This window comes from Vigna angularis, chromosome 2, assembly GCF_016808095.1.
Source record: "Vigna angularis cultivar LongXiaoDou No.4 chromosome 2, ASM1680809v1, whole genome shotgun sequence".
Lineage (NCBI taxonomy): Eukaryota > Viridiplantae > Streptophyta > Magnoliopsida > Fabales > Fabaceae > Vigna > Vigna angularis.
In genome coordinates, this window is record NC_068971.1 from 30,157,402 (window position 1) to 30,174,482 (window position 17,081).

At 34.9% G+C, this 17,081-nt stretch overlaps 1 protein-coding gene across 1 annotated transcript; it reads right to left on the reverse strand.

The window, feature by feature from the left end:
• Window positions 1–12,057: 12,057 nt before the first annotated feature.
• Window positions 12,058–16,842, reverse strand: LOC108328223 (carotenoid cleavage dioxygenase 7, chloroplastic). Its single transcript, XM_017562054.1, has 7 exons — window positions 16,062–16,842; window positions 15,106–15,234; window positions 14,862–14,993; window positions 14,312–14,587; window positions 14,081–14,163; window positions 12,950–13,264; window positions 12,058–12,372 (listed from the first exon to the last, which is right to left on the reverse strand). Exons 1-7 carry the CDS (start codon window positions 16,822–16,824, stop codon window positions 12,229–12,231), a joined length of 1,842 nt encoding a protein of 613 aa, XP_017417543.1. The 5' UTR covers window positions 16,825–16,842; the 3' UTR covers window positions 12,058–12,228.
• Between the last annotated feature and the right edge of the window lie 239 nt (window positions 16,843–17,081).

The window sequence follows — 17,081 nt, forward strand, 5'->3', positions numbered from 1 at the left end:
ACTCTTGTGAATGAATGATTAATGCAATGTGATGAGCATTAGATGCATATACATGCATTAGACATTCATATACACTTTACATATCACATTTTTAATGTCGTTTTTGTAACTCCATGCATTGCATCAAAGAAATGCATTTGTGATCTAGATTGATACTAATATTTGCTTCACTATTAGCACTTAGTTTTTCAAACATGTTTTACATACCATGATTCCTTATTTCAAAAATCATATATGAAATATTTATTGATTTCAAATCAATTGTGAAAAATATTTTATTTTGAAAGGTTTTGATTTTATTTTCCAAACAATTTCAATTGCTCTTTCTTTTTTTTTTTACAGAAAATTGAAAATTAATTGTTGCAAATTATAAAATATTTCTCCAAATGTCTAACTCATACCTATGTATATACAAATCATTAATGTTGGTGCAAAGTGACTCTAGAAGAGAGAGAAGAATTGGAAGGGGGGGGGGGGGTCTTGAATATAGCTTGTAGACATTTGACAATTATTCTACATAGACATATTATCACAAATATAATCAAAGTAAGGAGTAAGGAAAAAATTATGCATAAAAGGATTTATACTAGTTCACCTCCACCTGAGACTACATTTAATATCTTAAGCCACCTGCTTGAAAAATTCACTGCTTTGACTAGTATGATTATCAACCACTCTAAGTTGCAACGAGTACCAACATTGATATCACATTTCAATCTTCCCCCAAGTTTAACAACTCTTAAATTACAATCAAAATGATAATCTCTTACGTAGGAGAGTCATAATAAAGTTCGCAGGATTTACTTACATAGTGAAGGATTTAAAATGGTTTCGCTCAACCCAATGACACTCTCTAACAAAGACAAAGATGACAATATAAACTCTTTTAGTATTTCTCTATTCTATTCTCTTCAAGCATGGATTTGATAATGTTTCAACACTTCATCTTTTCTTTCTTTTCTCTTGTGTGTACTTCTTTATCTAGGTCTTGATGTATTTAGTTACACTTGTATCACTTGACCGTTAATGCATAGTTAATTATGTATATCTTCATATCTTCAACTATTCTCATCATTCTTCACTCTTGAAGTTCTTGATAATCAATCAGAGTTTATTGCTTCTTGTGAATTATCTCTTCTTTCCTTTTCAACCTTTCAACACTTTGAATTTCAAATATCATAACGTTGAGGTTTCAATAATCTAAAGTTTCTCTTATAGTCTTCAATCTGTAGAGTTTATTTCCTATGTCATGATTGATTGATATTCATATGACAATATTTTAAAATAATCAATTAGAGAGGAATTAGAAATATTTCCTTTTTTGGATAATTAGATACACAATCAACATTCTTAGTATTCTTCAAATATATGTTTCAATATATTCAATTATCAGTTGTTTCCTTATTCTATCTTCAGTCAAAATATATTAAAGTAATGTTGAGACTTGCAACGCAATTCACTTTATCATCTTCAACATTTAGATTTATTTGATCACTTATCCAATGATCTTGGTCACTTTATGATTTGATATACTTCTATCTAGGTGTTTTTTCCCCTGCAAAATATTAGAAACTATATTGTTCATTTTCTTGTAGCCAATATATTAAACAAAGGAGTCCATTTTTTCCAATTTAAATTTTTTTCTCACGTAATAAAGTGGTTTGATTTCAAACTCCTATGAAAATAGATTTAGCAAAGCCATAAGTAAAAATTATTAGGATATTTATTTTATATAACTTTCAAAACCCAACTTTGAGGCTAATTGTTAAAAAAAGAGGTAGGCTTTGTTTAATCAAGATGGGGGATTGGTTTTAAAACTTTTCTAAAATAAGGTCCACTGTTTCAAAAAAATTTCTTTTATTTCAAAAACTCAAAATGCACTTTCTTGAAATCTAATTGATAGAAGAATTCGAAGAGCAATAAACGGTGATAGAGATATTGGTTCAAATAATTAGTTATCCTAAATCCAATCTCAGTTTTTTCCTCAAGAAAATTTGGTTTCAGTATTAGCACAAGAATTTGTACAAAGCAAGATAACAATTACTAGACTTTAGAGGATATCGGCCTCAATCTTACAGTAAATATAAAAGAGGATCCCATTCCTATCCCTTTTTGCCTCATCCCAAGAGGATTTTGGCCTTTTATACTCTTTAACTATTGAAGAAGTCTAGCCTTATCTACTCTATAACCAACAACCCAAAACCCCATTACTGAAACACTCAAAAGTTTATACGACGACCACAAACGTGGAAACAATTCCAGAAAACACAAATGAAAAGAAGTTACCACATTAAAAACACTTTGAACTCTATCACAACATAACACAAACTTTTAGAATTCTTTAAATCTTTGAGAGCACTTGATGATTATGTTTTCATCTTAGAAAATGTTTGTATAAATCTTCTTTGTGTGATTGCAAAAGTTTTTTGAGATTGATACTCTTTTATAAAAATTTTAGAAATGCAATACAAAAACAAATATTGATGTTTATGATGGATTCTAACAAATACACACATGGCTAAGTTTGTATGTCTAATTTAGTGTTGTGAGGAGTGTTTATGATGGAAACCATCCCAAAGCTTTAATGGAGAACTATCTATAAGGAGCATCAACTTAAGCTAGGGCTTGAAGAATGAAAGAGGAAGAAGAATTTCAAGGACTTCCACTCTTGTGGAAGATGGTGTTTTTAAGCTTGATCTTGTTCTTATTTTCTCTTAAACCTTATAAATATGTAATATAGTTTCATTTTAGGCCTTGTATTTGGCCAAGAACATTGTTTAGTTTTGTGTAGAAGGCTTGGTGTCCTTAATAGTAGCTTAGTGCATCATTAGAGCCTTAATAAGGCAATTAGTGCCTAAATCAGTTTCATTTTTGGTTCAGAAGGAGTCAACATCAAAGGAGGCTCCTTATTTAATGCTTTGACTAGTTAGTTACAAGCACAGGCTCCTCCTTTAAAGATGAATAATGCTTTGACTAATCAGTTACAAGTATAGGCTCCTCATTTAATGTTTAAGCTCTTCATTTAATGTTTTTAGGCTCCTTAATTAGGAATATATGAACTCTAGCCTTTTCACCTATAAAAGGAGAGGCACTGATAGCGTCCTCCTCGAGCTAGGTTGGGCCAAAGCACGAAGATGAAGCTATGGAGGTGGAATTTGTGCGGAATCGATGGATATGGTGGTGGGCTCACAATTTTGGTGAGGTTTTTGGTGAGTATTTGTGGTAGGATGGAGGTGTTTGATGGATCTCCGGAGAGGTTGGGCCAACTCTAGAGAAGGGTGGTTAGAGGGACCTCATGGGATGCTCTAGCCTTGACTTGAGACAAGATATGTTTGCACACATTTTGGCATAATAACATTCAAATTCATCAAGTGATTTTACAAGGAAGGAGACCCTTCTATTTATAGAGAAAGGTGTCTCCAAAGTAGACAAGAAACCCTAAAAACTATCCACTCTTAAAGAGACATGTGGCAATCCTCTTTTACAAAGTTTCTCCACTCTTAGAGTGCCATGTGGCAATCCACTTTTGTAAAGTCTTCTCCACTCATGTGGTAATCCACTTTTGCAAAGTTCCTCCACTCTTAAAGTGCCATGTGACAATCCACTTTTGCAAAAGCTTTCCACTCTTAGAGTGACATGTGGCAATCCACTTTAGGAAGAGTTTCTCCACTTGGAAAGTGACACATGACCACTTCCTTTTTAAGAAGTGTCTTCACTAAGAGCTTGCCATGTGGCCATCATGTCCCATGGTGGGACACACTCTTTTAAGCTAATATTACAAACCATACAATACTTGGCCCATTATACAAGGCCTAAAAATATACCCTATACTACTTGACCCTTAATACAAGGTCTAGAAATACTTCATGATAGCCCAAGTAAATAAGAGTTTAGCTCCTTCTTTTGGAAATGATTTTAATCCTTCTTGAATTTGTTTGGCCATGCTTCTTGTGATTGGACCCTTAGCTAGGAGTTTGTCATCATCCCCTCCCTCTTGAGAAGGATTTGTCTTCAAATCTTGAGGCTCTTCATCTTCATCTTGCTCCAAATCTCCTACAAAAGGGGTTAGATCACAAACATTGAAAGTAACACTTACATCATACTCACAAGGCAACTCTAGCCTATATGCATTATTGTTAATCCTTTGAACTACTCTAAAAGGTCCATCACCACGAGAGTTGAGTTTGGACTTCCTTTGTGTTGGAAATCTATTTTTACTTAAGTGGAGCCAAACCCAATCTCCTTCTTCAAAGATCACTTCTCTCTTGCCCTTGTTACTATACTTGGCATATCTCTCAGTTTGATGTTGTATTTGTGACTTTACCCTCTCATGCATTTTCTTCACAAATTCAGACTTAGACACTCCTTCCTTATGAATGAAATCACTAGGATTTGGGAGAGGTATGAGGTCTAAAGGAGTGAGAGGATTAAAACCATACACAACCTCGAAAGGAGACATTTTGGTAGTTTTGTGAACCACCCTATTGTATGCAAACTCAATGTGAGGAAGGTACTCATCCCAAGATTTGTGGTTTCCTTTCAAGATAGCCCTCAACATGGTTCCTAAAGACCTATTCACAACCTCGGTTTGTCCATCAGTTTGTGGGTGACTAGAGGTTGAAAATTGAAGCTTGGTTCCTAGTCTAGACCAAAGTGTTTTCCAAAAGTGACTAAGAAACTTAGGATCTCTATCTGAGACAATGGTCCTAGGCAACCCATGGAATTTTACCACATCTCTAAAGAAGAGTTTTGCTATGTAACTTGCATCATCTACCTTGTGGCATGGTATGAAATGAGCCATTTTGCTAAACCTATCTACAACCACAAAGATAGAGTCAAATCCCCTTTGAGTCTTAGGTAGACCAAGTATAAAGTCCATGCTAATGTCTTCCCATGGGGATGAAGCAATAGGGAGAGGGGTGTACACACCATGAGGCATAGTTTTAGCCTTGGCTTGTAAACAAGCAATGCACTTATGACAATACCTTTGAACTTCCTTTCTCATGTGGGGCCAATAGAATTTCTCTTGAAGAATGTTTAGAGTTTTATCAACTCCAAAATGGCCCATGAGACCTCCTTCATGCGACTCCTTAATGAGGAGTTTCCTATGGGAACCTTGAGGCACACACAACTTACCCTCCTTAAACAAATACCCTTTGGACACATAGTAACCTTCTTGAGCCTTCTTTTGACAATTTGAAAAGATGGAGGAAAAGAAGTCATCTTGTTCATACAACTCTCCCATGTGATCAAAGCCAAGAATTTGTGCTCCAAGTTTTGAAAAGAGATTGCGCCTTCTAGAAAGAGCATCAGCCACAACATTAGATTTTCCTTTCTTGTATTTGATCACATAAGGAAATTGTTCTAGATATTCCATCCATTTTGCATGTCTCTTGTTTAGCTTGTGTTGTCCCCTTAAATATTTAAGTGACTCATGGTCACTATGAATGACAAACTCCTTGGAAACTAGATAATGTTCCCAAGTTTGAAGGGACCTTACAAGAGCATACAACTCCTTATCATAGGTGGGATAGTTGAGAGTGACACCATTTAGTTTTTCACTAAAATAGGCAATGAGGTGTCCTTCTTGTAACAAAACTCCACCTATTTCTACACCACTTGCATCACATTCTATCTCAAAAGTTTTTGAAAAGTTTGGAAGAGATAAAATGGGTGCATTGGTAAGTTTTTCTTTGAGTTGCTTGAAAGCCAACTCTTGTTTCTCTCCCCACACAAATTTCACATCTTTTTTTACTAGCTCATTGAGAGGTGAAGCTATACTTGAGAAGTTAGGGACAAATCTCCTATAGAAAGATGCTAGACCATGAAAACTCCTAACTTCTCCTATATTTTGGGGAGTTGGCCAATCTTGAATGGCTTGGACTTTGGTGGGATCAACATGCACACCATGCTTGTTCACTATGAATCCTAGAAATACCACACTATCTTCACAAAATGTGCATTTTTCTTTGTTTGCAAAAAGATGGTTGTCCCTCAAGGTGGAGAGAACAACTTGCAAATGTCCTAAATGATCATGAAGGCTCTTGCTATATACTAGGATGTCATCAAAGTACACAACCACAAATTTTCCAATGCAATCCCTAAGGACATGGTTCATTAATCTCATGAAGGTGCTAGGTGCATTAGTTAAGCCAAATGACATCACTAACCATTCATATAGACCAAATTTAGTCTTAAATGCAGTTTTCCACTCATCACCCTCTCTTATTCTTATTTGATGATAACCACTTTTAAAATCTATTTTGGAAAATATCATGGATCCATGCAACTCATCTAACATGTCATCAAGCCTAGGAATTGGGTGCCTATACTTAATGGTGATGTTGTTGATAGTCCTACAATCACAACACATTCTCCATTTTCCATCTTTCTTAGGAACTAACAACACGGGCACAGCACATGGACTCAAACTCTTTTGAACCCAACCTTTGTCTAATAATTCTTGAACTTGAGTTTCAATCTCCTTAGTTTCTTGAGGATTGGTTCTATAGGCTGGCCTATTTGGTAAACTTGCCCCAAGAACAAAATCTATTTGATGTTCTATACCCCTGATTGGTGGAAGATCTTTGGGATCTTCTTTGGGAAACACATCACTAAATTCTTTCAAAAGTTTATCCAAAGGAGATAGACAATTGGGTTCTAGATTTGCAGTAATGCATGAAAGTGCTCCTTTACAAAAAAGGAGATAGGAAGGTTGCTCACAAAGGAGAGTTTTCTTCAATGTTTTCTTAGACAAATTTTTCTCCTTTTGAGTGACCTTGGTAAGAGCATTACTTTCCCCTTCTTCATGAATGCAAGAGTTGGGAATTTGCTCCCTTAAATCCTTATGCATGCTCTCTTCATTTCTCTCTTCATTCCTTAGTTTCTTCATTTGTAATTGATCCTCAAACACTTTAGAAGGTGGTAGGGGATGAAGAATAAACTTCTTTTCCTTATGGTGGAGAGTAATCTCATTAGTATGACCATTGTGTATAGTTTTCTTGTCAAATTGCCATGGTCTTCCTAATAGAATGTGGCAAGCTTCCATAGGAATTATGTCACAAAGTACTTTATCTTCATAGTTCCCTATTGAGAGCTTGACCTCCACTTGTTGGTTCACATTCAAATCCTCTCCTTCATTTAGCCATTGAAGTTTGTAAGGTTTAGGATGAGGTTTGATGGTGAGACCTAACTTTTCCACCAACCTAGTGCTACAACAATTACAACATGAGCCACTATCTACAATGAGAGAACATGTTTTGTTTGAAACTCTACATCTTGTATGAAAGATGTTTTCTCTTTGGGTTAAGACTTGGGGACTGGGTTGATTCTTGAGAACTCTTCTCATCATGAGGAGATCTCCATCACAAGGGTAGGAATCTTCTCCTTCATTCTCCTCCTCACTTGCACCTTTCTCTTCTTCTTCTTCACTACTATATGAGTCAACACCCCTTAAGATTATGATCCTTTTGGTGGGACATTGTGATGCAATATGACCTCTACATTGACACTTAAAACATTTAATTTCACTAGTGCGCATGGATGATGATGATCCTTGATTGGGCTTCTCTTTCTCTTTCTCAAATTTTCTAGGGGTTTCCTCTCTTCTCACTTGTTTTCCCTCCCTCTTGTAGTCTTTCTTAACATATGAGTTTGAGTGGTCAATTTTCAAACCTTTTCTCAAATGTTGTTGCTCTACCTTTATGCAAATTTGTACCAAATCATTAAGATCTTGATAGGGCAACAATTCCACTCTATCTCTAATATCAAGATTAAGACCACTTAGAAATCTAGAAATTGTGGTTCCTTCTTCTTCCCTAATTCCCGCCCTCATCATGTAGAGTTCCATCTTTTGCCTATACTCTTCCACACTCATGGTTCTTTGTTGGAGCCTTTGGAGTTTATCCATAAGCTCTCTATGGTAGTACGAAGGTATGTGTCTTCTTCTTAGAGCACTCTTCAAGTCATTCCAATATTGGACTTGAGGGGAATTGGAGAGTCTTCTTTCTCTCACTAGGGCAGTCCACCAATACATGGCATTCCCTTGAAAGCTTAAGGTGGCTAGGGAAACTTTCCTTTCCTCTATTATTTGATGACACTCAAAAAGTTGTTCTACTTTCATTTCCCAATCTAGGTATGCCTCAACATCTTCTTTCCCATGGAAATGAGGAAGGTCTATCCTAATCTCTCTTGGTGGTTGTTCACTCTCCCTTCTATACCTTCTAGGTGGAGGATGTTGGTAGAATTGTGCAGCAGTCCTACTATCTTGTTCAGGGTATGTGTTTTCTGTGGGAGTTTTTGAACTTCTCCTTGAGTGACTCCTACTCCTACTTTTCTTTATCTCTTCTTGGACCTTTTCTTGTTTTTGGGCTAGAACTCTAAGTTCTTCTTCTAAGGTTTCAAGATATTGTTCTCTTTCAACTCTTTCTTTTTCTTTCAAAATGGATTCTTGCTTTTGCCAAAGTTTTAGTGATTTTAGTTCCTTGGCCATTTGTTCTAAATTTGGTTGGGTCTTTTCACTATAATCACTATCAATTTGGTAAGAAGGTTCCTTAGACATTCTTAAAAAAAAATTCAAAATATGTAATGCACACACAAACTTGTATTTCAAAAGTAAATTCCTTTAGAGATTTAAGGAGGCAAAATAATCTCAAGTTCACTTCCAGGAAAGAGAGGAGAATCACTAAGGATCACTTAAAATCCAAGCCTTTCCTAGCCAAAGTTTACCTCAAGTTCTCTTGCACCAAACTTCTCAAACGGAATTAGGTTTGATACACAAGTAGACACACAATAAATTATAAGCAGTTAAAGACAACAATTAAACTAGACTATGCGGCCTAATGGTAAGGTTAGAAGGCACTTTGGAACCTTCAAACTTTAACCAACTAAAAACGTTTTCAATATGGTTTACAAGTCTTTGTTAGGATATGGGATTGAGTATCACAAACAACCCCAAGATACCTAACAAGGTTATGAGTTACAAATCCAAAAGCAATACAATTTTACAACTCAAAAATGCGTAATACAAATAAATAATGTGTGTTCCTCTCTAAAGTGTTTCACTCCTTTTCTTCTTGTCTCTTCCTCAAGGTTTCAAGGTCCAAAGAGGTCTCCGATCACCCGATATACTATGTCCAATTTCGTTTTTCCTCCAAAGAATATCCTACACCAAATATCAAACCAAATCCGAAAGATAGGAATCCAAAGAGAATGCAAATCAAGGGCCAATTTGAACAATAGCTCTTCAAAAGGAGTTATGTTGAGACAAAACAGAGAGTAATGAACAAGACAATCAAGAAAATAAAGCTTAAAAAAAACGAAGGCTAGGCACTCAAAAGAATTACCTAAAGAAAGGCACTAGAATAGATGAACAAAACCAAAAACAATTAGAATAGAGAATTATTACTTCTTATCTTTACAAACACTGAGCTAATGGTGCACTATAGGCAGAGACAATATTTTGTCAAAAGTGTCATGTCCAAGTCTCATATCCAAGGGTCATGTCCAAGTGTCATGTCAAGGTATTATGTCCAAGTATCATCTCCAAGTGTCATGGTAAAGTCTCATGTCAAAGTCTCAAGTCAAAGTAACTTTTTTTTTTCACTTTTGCTTTTGCTTGTACTTTTACTTTTTTTTTTCTTTTACTTTGGCTTTTTACTTTTGTCTACACTTTTGTTTTTCAACACAAATTAGATCTGGACAATTTGTTTGGGTAGCTCAAAGTTCATGACTCAAAGAAAAAAAATGGAAGAAATCTTACTAGAATAAAAAATAGAGCATGAAACTCAAAGAAACATAAGAGAAACTTAACTCTAAGAACTTGACAATGATCTAATGACAAGCATGAACTCAAATATGAAATAAAAAAGCACTCAAATGGATGTATATACTGTAATTTCGAAATCCCAATGGAACATATTTTTTTTATGATTTTTGCAAAGCCCGAACTAAGAGAAAATGACATAAAAATGACTACACATGACTCTACACAACATGGATGGAATTAAAAATAAAAATAACCCAAAAATGACATTAAAACAGAACCAAATATATGAAGAAAGACTCAAAAAAAATATAAAAGCACGCCACAACACATGTATATGGAAGCTTAGTGGTAAAAACCGAATGGTTCCGCAAAAGAACAAACTAGAACCATAAAAATAACATATATGGATGTAAACAATGGAAGACAATAAAGAACAACACAATAACAACAAGAAATACACAAAGATAGGTAAAGGACCAAGATACTTAGCTCTTGTAGACCCAAAGCTCTTGATACCAAATGATAGCGTCCTCCTCGAGCTAGGTTGGGCCAAAGCACGAAGATGAAGCTATGGAGGTGGAATTTGTGCGGAAGCGATGGATATGGTGGTGGGCTCACAATTTTGGTGAGGTTTTTGGTGAGTATTTGTGGTAGGATGGAGGTGTTTGATGGATCTCCGGAGAGGTTGGGCCAACTCTAGAGAAGGGTGGTTAGAGGGACCTCATGGGATGCTCTAGCCTTGACTTGAGACAAGATATGTTTGCACACATTTTGGCATAATAACATTCAAATTCATCAAGTGATTTTACAAGGAAGGAGACCCTTCTATTTATAGAGAAAGGTGTCTCCAAAGTAGACAAGAAACCCTAAAAACTATCCACTCTTAAAGAGACATGTGGCAATCCTCTTTTACAAAGTTTCTCCACTCTTAGAGTGCCATGTGGCAATCCACTTTTGTAAAGTCTTCTCCACTCATGTGGTAATCCACTTTTGCAAAGTTCCTCCACTCTTAAAGTGCCATGTGACAATCCACTTTTGCAAAAGCTTTCCACTCTTAGAGTGACATGTGGCAATCCACTTTAGGAAGAGTTTCTCCACTTGGAAAGTGACACATGACCACTTCCTTTTTAAGAAGTGTCTTCACTAAGAGCTTGCCATGTGGCCATCATGTCCCATGGTGGGACACACTCTTTTAAGCTAATATTACAAACCATACAATACTTGGCCCATTATACAAGGCCTAAAAATATACCCTATACTACTTGACCCTTAATACAAGGTCTAGAAATACTTCATGATAGCCCAAGTAAATAAGAGTTTAGCTCCTTCTTTTGGAAATGATTTTAATCCTTCTTGAATTTGTTTGGCCATGCTTCTTGTGATTGGACCCTTAGCTAGGAGTTTGTCATCAGGCACCCATTGTAATAAAATTAGAACTTGATTGAATATACTAAAAACTTTGCCAAAATTGCAAGCCTCAGTTTTCTTAAATTCTCATTAGGAGTTGTCTTCTACCTAGACCTCTTTTTCTTTACCCTTCAAGGTTAATCCAACCTCCTTCAAGGAAACCTTATTGAATCCGCAACATCCAAGCATCATCATCTCTTTTTCAATTGGTTTTACTACATCATGTCATTTTCCTGGAGCTTCATCACTTGTTGAAAGAGCATTCTCTATCAATTTTGTACAATGTTTAATTTTAAGGAAAAAGTAACGAATAGTAAAAAGTGAATTTATGTACTCATATATAAATGAGAGGTAATAGTGATACTTTTGTAATTAGTTATAGTTGATTAGTGAAATCCTTTATAGTTTATAAATATAAACTAGATGTAGTCCTTGGGATGAACTACCAACTTGTTCACTAATTACATGTGCGTTATATATGTTTACCCTTTATCCATTTTACTTGAATAATAATGTTTTCTGTTAGCATAATTGTATCAAATATAACACGAATGGAGCCTTTAAGAGGTAATCCATGTTAAGCTTCATGTAATGACTTGTTTCGAGATTCTAAATAGGTTTTTCTTAATAGTTTTTGGACTTATGAATTATGCTTTCAGGGATTATATCTACTCTTAAAGCAGGACTCGCGACGACAATTCTTGGTTTTAATCACTTATGAGACTCTATTATTTTCCCCTAAACCTTTCGTGACCAGAATATTGTCCCTTAGCATCCTCATGCAAGATGAAGAAAATATTTAGATATTTGCTCTTTTTAAATTTTTATAGATCTCATAATGCATTTGGAGACAAACTTGCTAATTGAATTGTACACATATTTTATTGATTGCTAACAACTTTACATGGCTAGCTCACTTTAGATAAAACCTTACAACTACGTATTAATAAATAATCGTATCATGAAACTATACAATCAATTGCATCAATATTGAATATAATTTCTGAATTTTCAATATAAAAAGAAAATTTGTAATAACGTAATTAGGGTTTTATCTAATTAGCTGCCCAGAAACCATGAAAACCCAGAGGGAAATTTAAGTGACTTGGAATTTCGATCCTGGCAACAAGGGCATTATCTGATCCTATCCTTTTTGGGTTCAAGATGACGAGGTAGCATCTATTCATTGAAACAGCATACTGCAAAACAAACAATTAATGTCAATATGTCATCATCAGAAAAAATTCCTAATCATTTTTGAAGAAAGAAGAAAGAGACATGTTAAAACCCTATTTTTTTTCTCTCTTTCACTATATTTAACATACTTTCTTACATATGCAAAAGTTTCATTTCACGTGACTTGACATTTATATTTTAAATAAAAATCTTGCAACCACCCACAACTTCTTCATACTAACTGAATATTTAGTTCATCAAGTCAAACGTAGTTATATGATTACTTTTACATTTGAAACATAAATCTAAATTTCCAAAACCCAAATCAGTTCAATATTTAATTAAACCTCTTTAACAAAATAGGCAAATATATAACTGACAAGGTTTTAAATGGAGACAAAGTTCTATGTCATGTTGTACTAAGTACATATAAAAAAATCATCTTGTCTTTCTCATTAATCATGTCTAGGGTATATTCCTTCATGGTGATACTAGGCATCTATAATTTATAATTATCAACCGTTTTTGAAGAGAATATTTCATTCATGGATACCCATATGAAGTAAAGAACGTAGACGACAAATTAACGTTGATACTGACCTCAACGACAAGAAGATAGCCATCATCTTCTCCGTCACCTTTGGGAACAAAAATGGGTTCACCAATGAATCTTCTTCTTCCAGCACTCCAAGTTTGTGCAGAATCATTGTCTAGATCTAGTTTCACTACAGTGTCGAAAGGGAAACATGGTAATGTTTTTCGAGATCCTAAAGTTGTTGCTGCGTACAGATATTTGTTTTTCTTCCCGGAAAATGCTGGGTTGGTCGTCGGAAAATCTGAGGATTTCTTCCATTTCTTCATGGGCTTCACATTACATTCTTGGCAATTGTAGTCTGAATCTAATTTTATAGATACCTGCATCATGTTGTACAACATGTTGTGCAAAAGAGCAACACAATTAAATCTCGTGAACATGTTTCAACGCGTTATGATATTGACTGAAGTTTATGTGGATTTTAATGAATGCATCTTATAGTTTACCTTCTCATTTAATGAATAAATATATCATATATAGTATATCTCATATAATGAGTTTCACTAATTTTGTAAGTAAATTTTCATAAATATATATGATCTAATTTATTTTATTTTTCAAAAGAGTTGCACGTTTAATAATTTTATTATTAGGTTTCACATAAAATGTTACACAAAATGTGAAGTAGCTTAATAGCTCAAAGAATCTATTTTCTTTTGATCGTTAAAAATATTAAAAAAAAATAAAAATCCCTTGGGTTGAAATTAATGGGGTGCGTAATATTCCTTTAGGCATGTTACATAAACTTTTGTTTGGTTAACTACAATTTAAAAGAAAAAAGTTAGCGTATTTTTTATACCTAAAAAGAACACTCATTTTACAACTCAACTTTAATAGTATTTTATTTATTTTTAATTTAAAATCTAAAACATATTATTTATTATTAAAGTGGGTGTATACTTTTGTTTGTCAGTAGTATTTTCCATATTAAAAATCGTGAAATATTTGGTAAGAAACTAATGTACAGAGAGACAGAAGGAATCTAAACCTGATACCTTATACTGTTTTTACCTTCTTTCTGTTCATATTATTTTTTATTTATTAAGGTTATACCTTGGATTGTTTTTATCTTCTTTCTCTTAATATTATTTTTTATTTATTAAAAATAGGAACAAGGAGAGCATTAATTAATATACCTGAACAAGATGAGGCAATAACTCAGTTCCACCTTTGACATTCATTATTGCAGGGTCTAGCTTCCTCTTTTGCCAGTCGTATCCTGATAATTAGCCCAAATAGTGTTTTTATCAGAGACACTTTTGTTTATATTTAACAAATCTACTTATTTTATTGAACATCCCAATAAGAGTATTTTGAAATAAAAAAATAGTATTATTTTAGAAAATTGAGGAAGTAATAGGACATACCAAATAATTTGCTGAAATTGAACCATTGGTAAGAGCAAGCAGCAGCTTGTATTTGGATGTCCAAATTCCCATGTTGATGTCTAACTTCAAAGGCATTGCCAACATGAAGCAACCACAACTGTGAAGGTGCTTCAACTGGTACTCTCCAATCTCTCTCCTTGCCCTTTTGCTTCTCTGGAAACCTTGGAATCAGGTATATAGGAGATGTGCTCTTACTTGGGTTAACTCTTAATGCTGATATCATTGGAGACATCCCATACACTGCTGCCATTGATCCTGAAAAATATTTTATTTAGAGCTTCTGTTTCAGATATAACATCTGACATATATAACCTCAAACACAAGATCTTCATTTTCTAATGATTTTGTTTACATCTGCACGTACTATATCGGGTAGCTAGTCATATTCAAAGTCGTTGCTTAAGATTTTATCATTAATTATTTATTGATATCAATTAGGAAATTGTTATTTATTACTTTGTGATATAGGCCTGTTTTAAGTATATAAAATTTGAAAATCTTGTGTAGATTTTCAAACATCAGATCTTACCTAGTACATCGAGTTTTATGCGATTGGCAAACACTATGTAGTGGGTATCTGTGAAAGCCCAATCATGGATCATCAAGTGATCTGGGATTCTGAAATTTTGCTTCTGCACTACTTTGAAATTTGAGTCGTACTCTACAGAGAACACAAAGAATAGGTCAAAATTTAACTGCAAAACCAAAACTAGATAAACATACAGAAACACCTTAACCTTTCAGAATCATTTGTCTTTCTGATTATTACTTACCCGTAAATGTAAAATTACTGCGTGGAAGCAACATGTCTTCTGCATTGCATGACACAGTGAGTAGCCTGTCTCTTCTAGAATCAACCTTGTAGTGAGACAAGAGTCTCCTTGGGGGCATCTTAAACACTCCTTTATTCCATAAAGTAAAGACAAATCAAATACTTTAGTATCATAGAATATTATAAAACCTATGACTATATAGTATTGTACGAAATCCAATGTTACATGGCTTATTATTTCAAGGTGACAGGAAAAAAGATATATTTAATTTCCCCTCGGCAACTAGAATTATCGTCATAATAAACTAGTTTTGGGGCCTCACGGCTTGTAAGTACTCCAGTTAACGTGTAGCTTGGAAACTTATTCCTTTTTGTGCCACTAAAACTTAATTACAAGTGAAAGTGTCATTAAATCTCATTTCTTTAAAATTTTGCTGGAAAGTATTGGAAACACTATAATGAGTTGCTTAACAAGAGTCCCATACTGCTACTGCATGTCCATTCAACCGCCAATTCCCACCCAAGTTGTTTAATATTCTTTTGGTAAGTTTGAACTTGCTTACTATATTATTCAACACCATAATCACACAGCATGGCCACCTTTCTTGTGTCTCGTAATATAATAATGGAAAAATATTTCACCTTGGTTGTGCCCATCTTGTCATGTCATATACATTTTCTGTGGACGATTCAAACTCTTTAGTTCAGGTTTCTACACTATACGTGGTTATGACACTGCCCTACTAAATTCGTGTACATTTACTATCAAAATTTCAAACCATTCAATAAAATAGAACTTATTGTGATTAAAACTATACATATAAACATTTCTAAAGTTGAATCATATAAGTATGTTAATTAAACTCAACCGATCAATCTCTTTCATTACATATTGCAGAAAGAAAAGTCTCGAATGCAGGTACATGTAATAATTAGAAAGTGTGAATGAATACGTACCATATAATATAGGCTTCAGTATGTTGGCAGCCACCTCCCAAACATCACCACCTCTACTCTCATCATGATGATCTTCCAAATCAACAGCATCCATGATGTTGTATTGTCCAATCGTATCCAACGTACCAGCTTGGATCTCATACGGTTCCCCACCTTCCCACATGCACAGGAGTTTCCCTCCCCACTTTAGTACACTAGTGTTAGCCACATTTTTCATGACCTTAGTGTTCCCTACCTTTTTTCCACCCTTCAACACCGAAAATGGTCCTCTATGTGTGAATTTCCACTTCTTGGTCTCGGGGTCATGTTCCTCTACATGTGCTTCCGTTCTAATGTACTTAGCCATGTATTTCACATTCTTAGTAACATTATCAAAGGTGAATGCTCTTAAGTAACCATGCCCATCCAAAGGATGAACCGTGGAGCCGTGGTCATCGGTCAAAAGCCCCGGTCCGGTTAGGTAGTACGTGCCGGTGGGGAAATCGACCGGGATCACACCTTCCACGGTGCTCAGAGTAATGGGTCGAGTTGCTTCGGATCTTTGTGACATGAACAAGAATTGGTAGTCATAGTATGCGGCTATGGAGTCATCAGGTTCAATAGTTGGTGGAATTGGTATGGCAACCGGAATATTGGGTGTGGAAATGGATATTGCACGGGGTTTGGTCGGTGGTGTGGAGGAGGGGGTTTGGTGCACCGGAGGCGATGGCCTAATGGGTGGAGGAATGTATGTTGGGGTGTTGTGGATGGGTTTGGTCTGCATCTTTGGGAGTGACTATGGCTTTGGTGAAAGTGTTGTTGAAGGTGGAAAAGAATGTGTGCTATATATAAATGTGTACATGGAATAGTTGTTGTATGGTATTGCACTGTGAGTTTCCTTTAATTACAGATTTGCCATAATGGCTTTTGCATGGTTATTTTGGTTTGTGCTGGATCAATGTTCATGTGGGGTAGTATGTGTATATGGCAGCATTATTTAAAGTGTGGTGGACACCAAAATTCTTGTATTTCAAGTGGCAG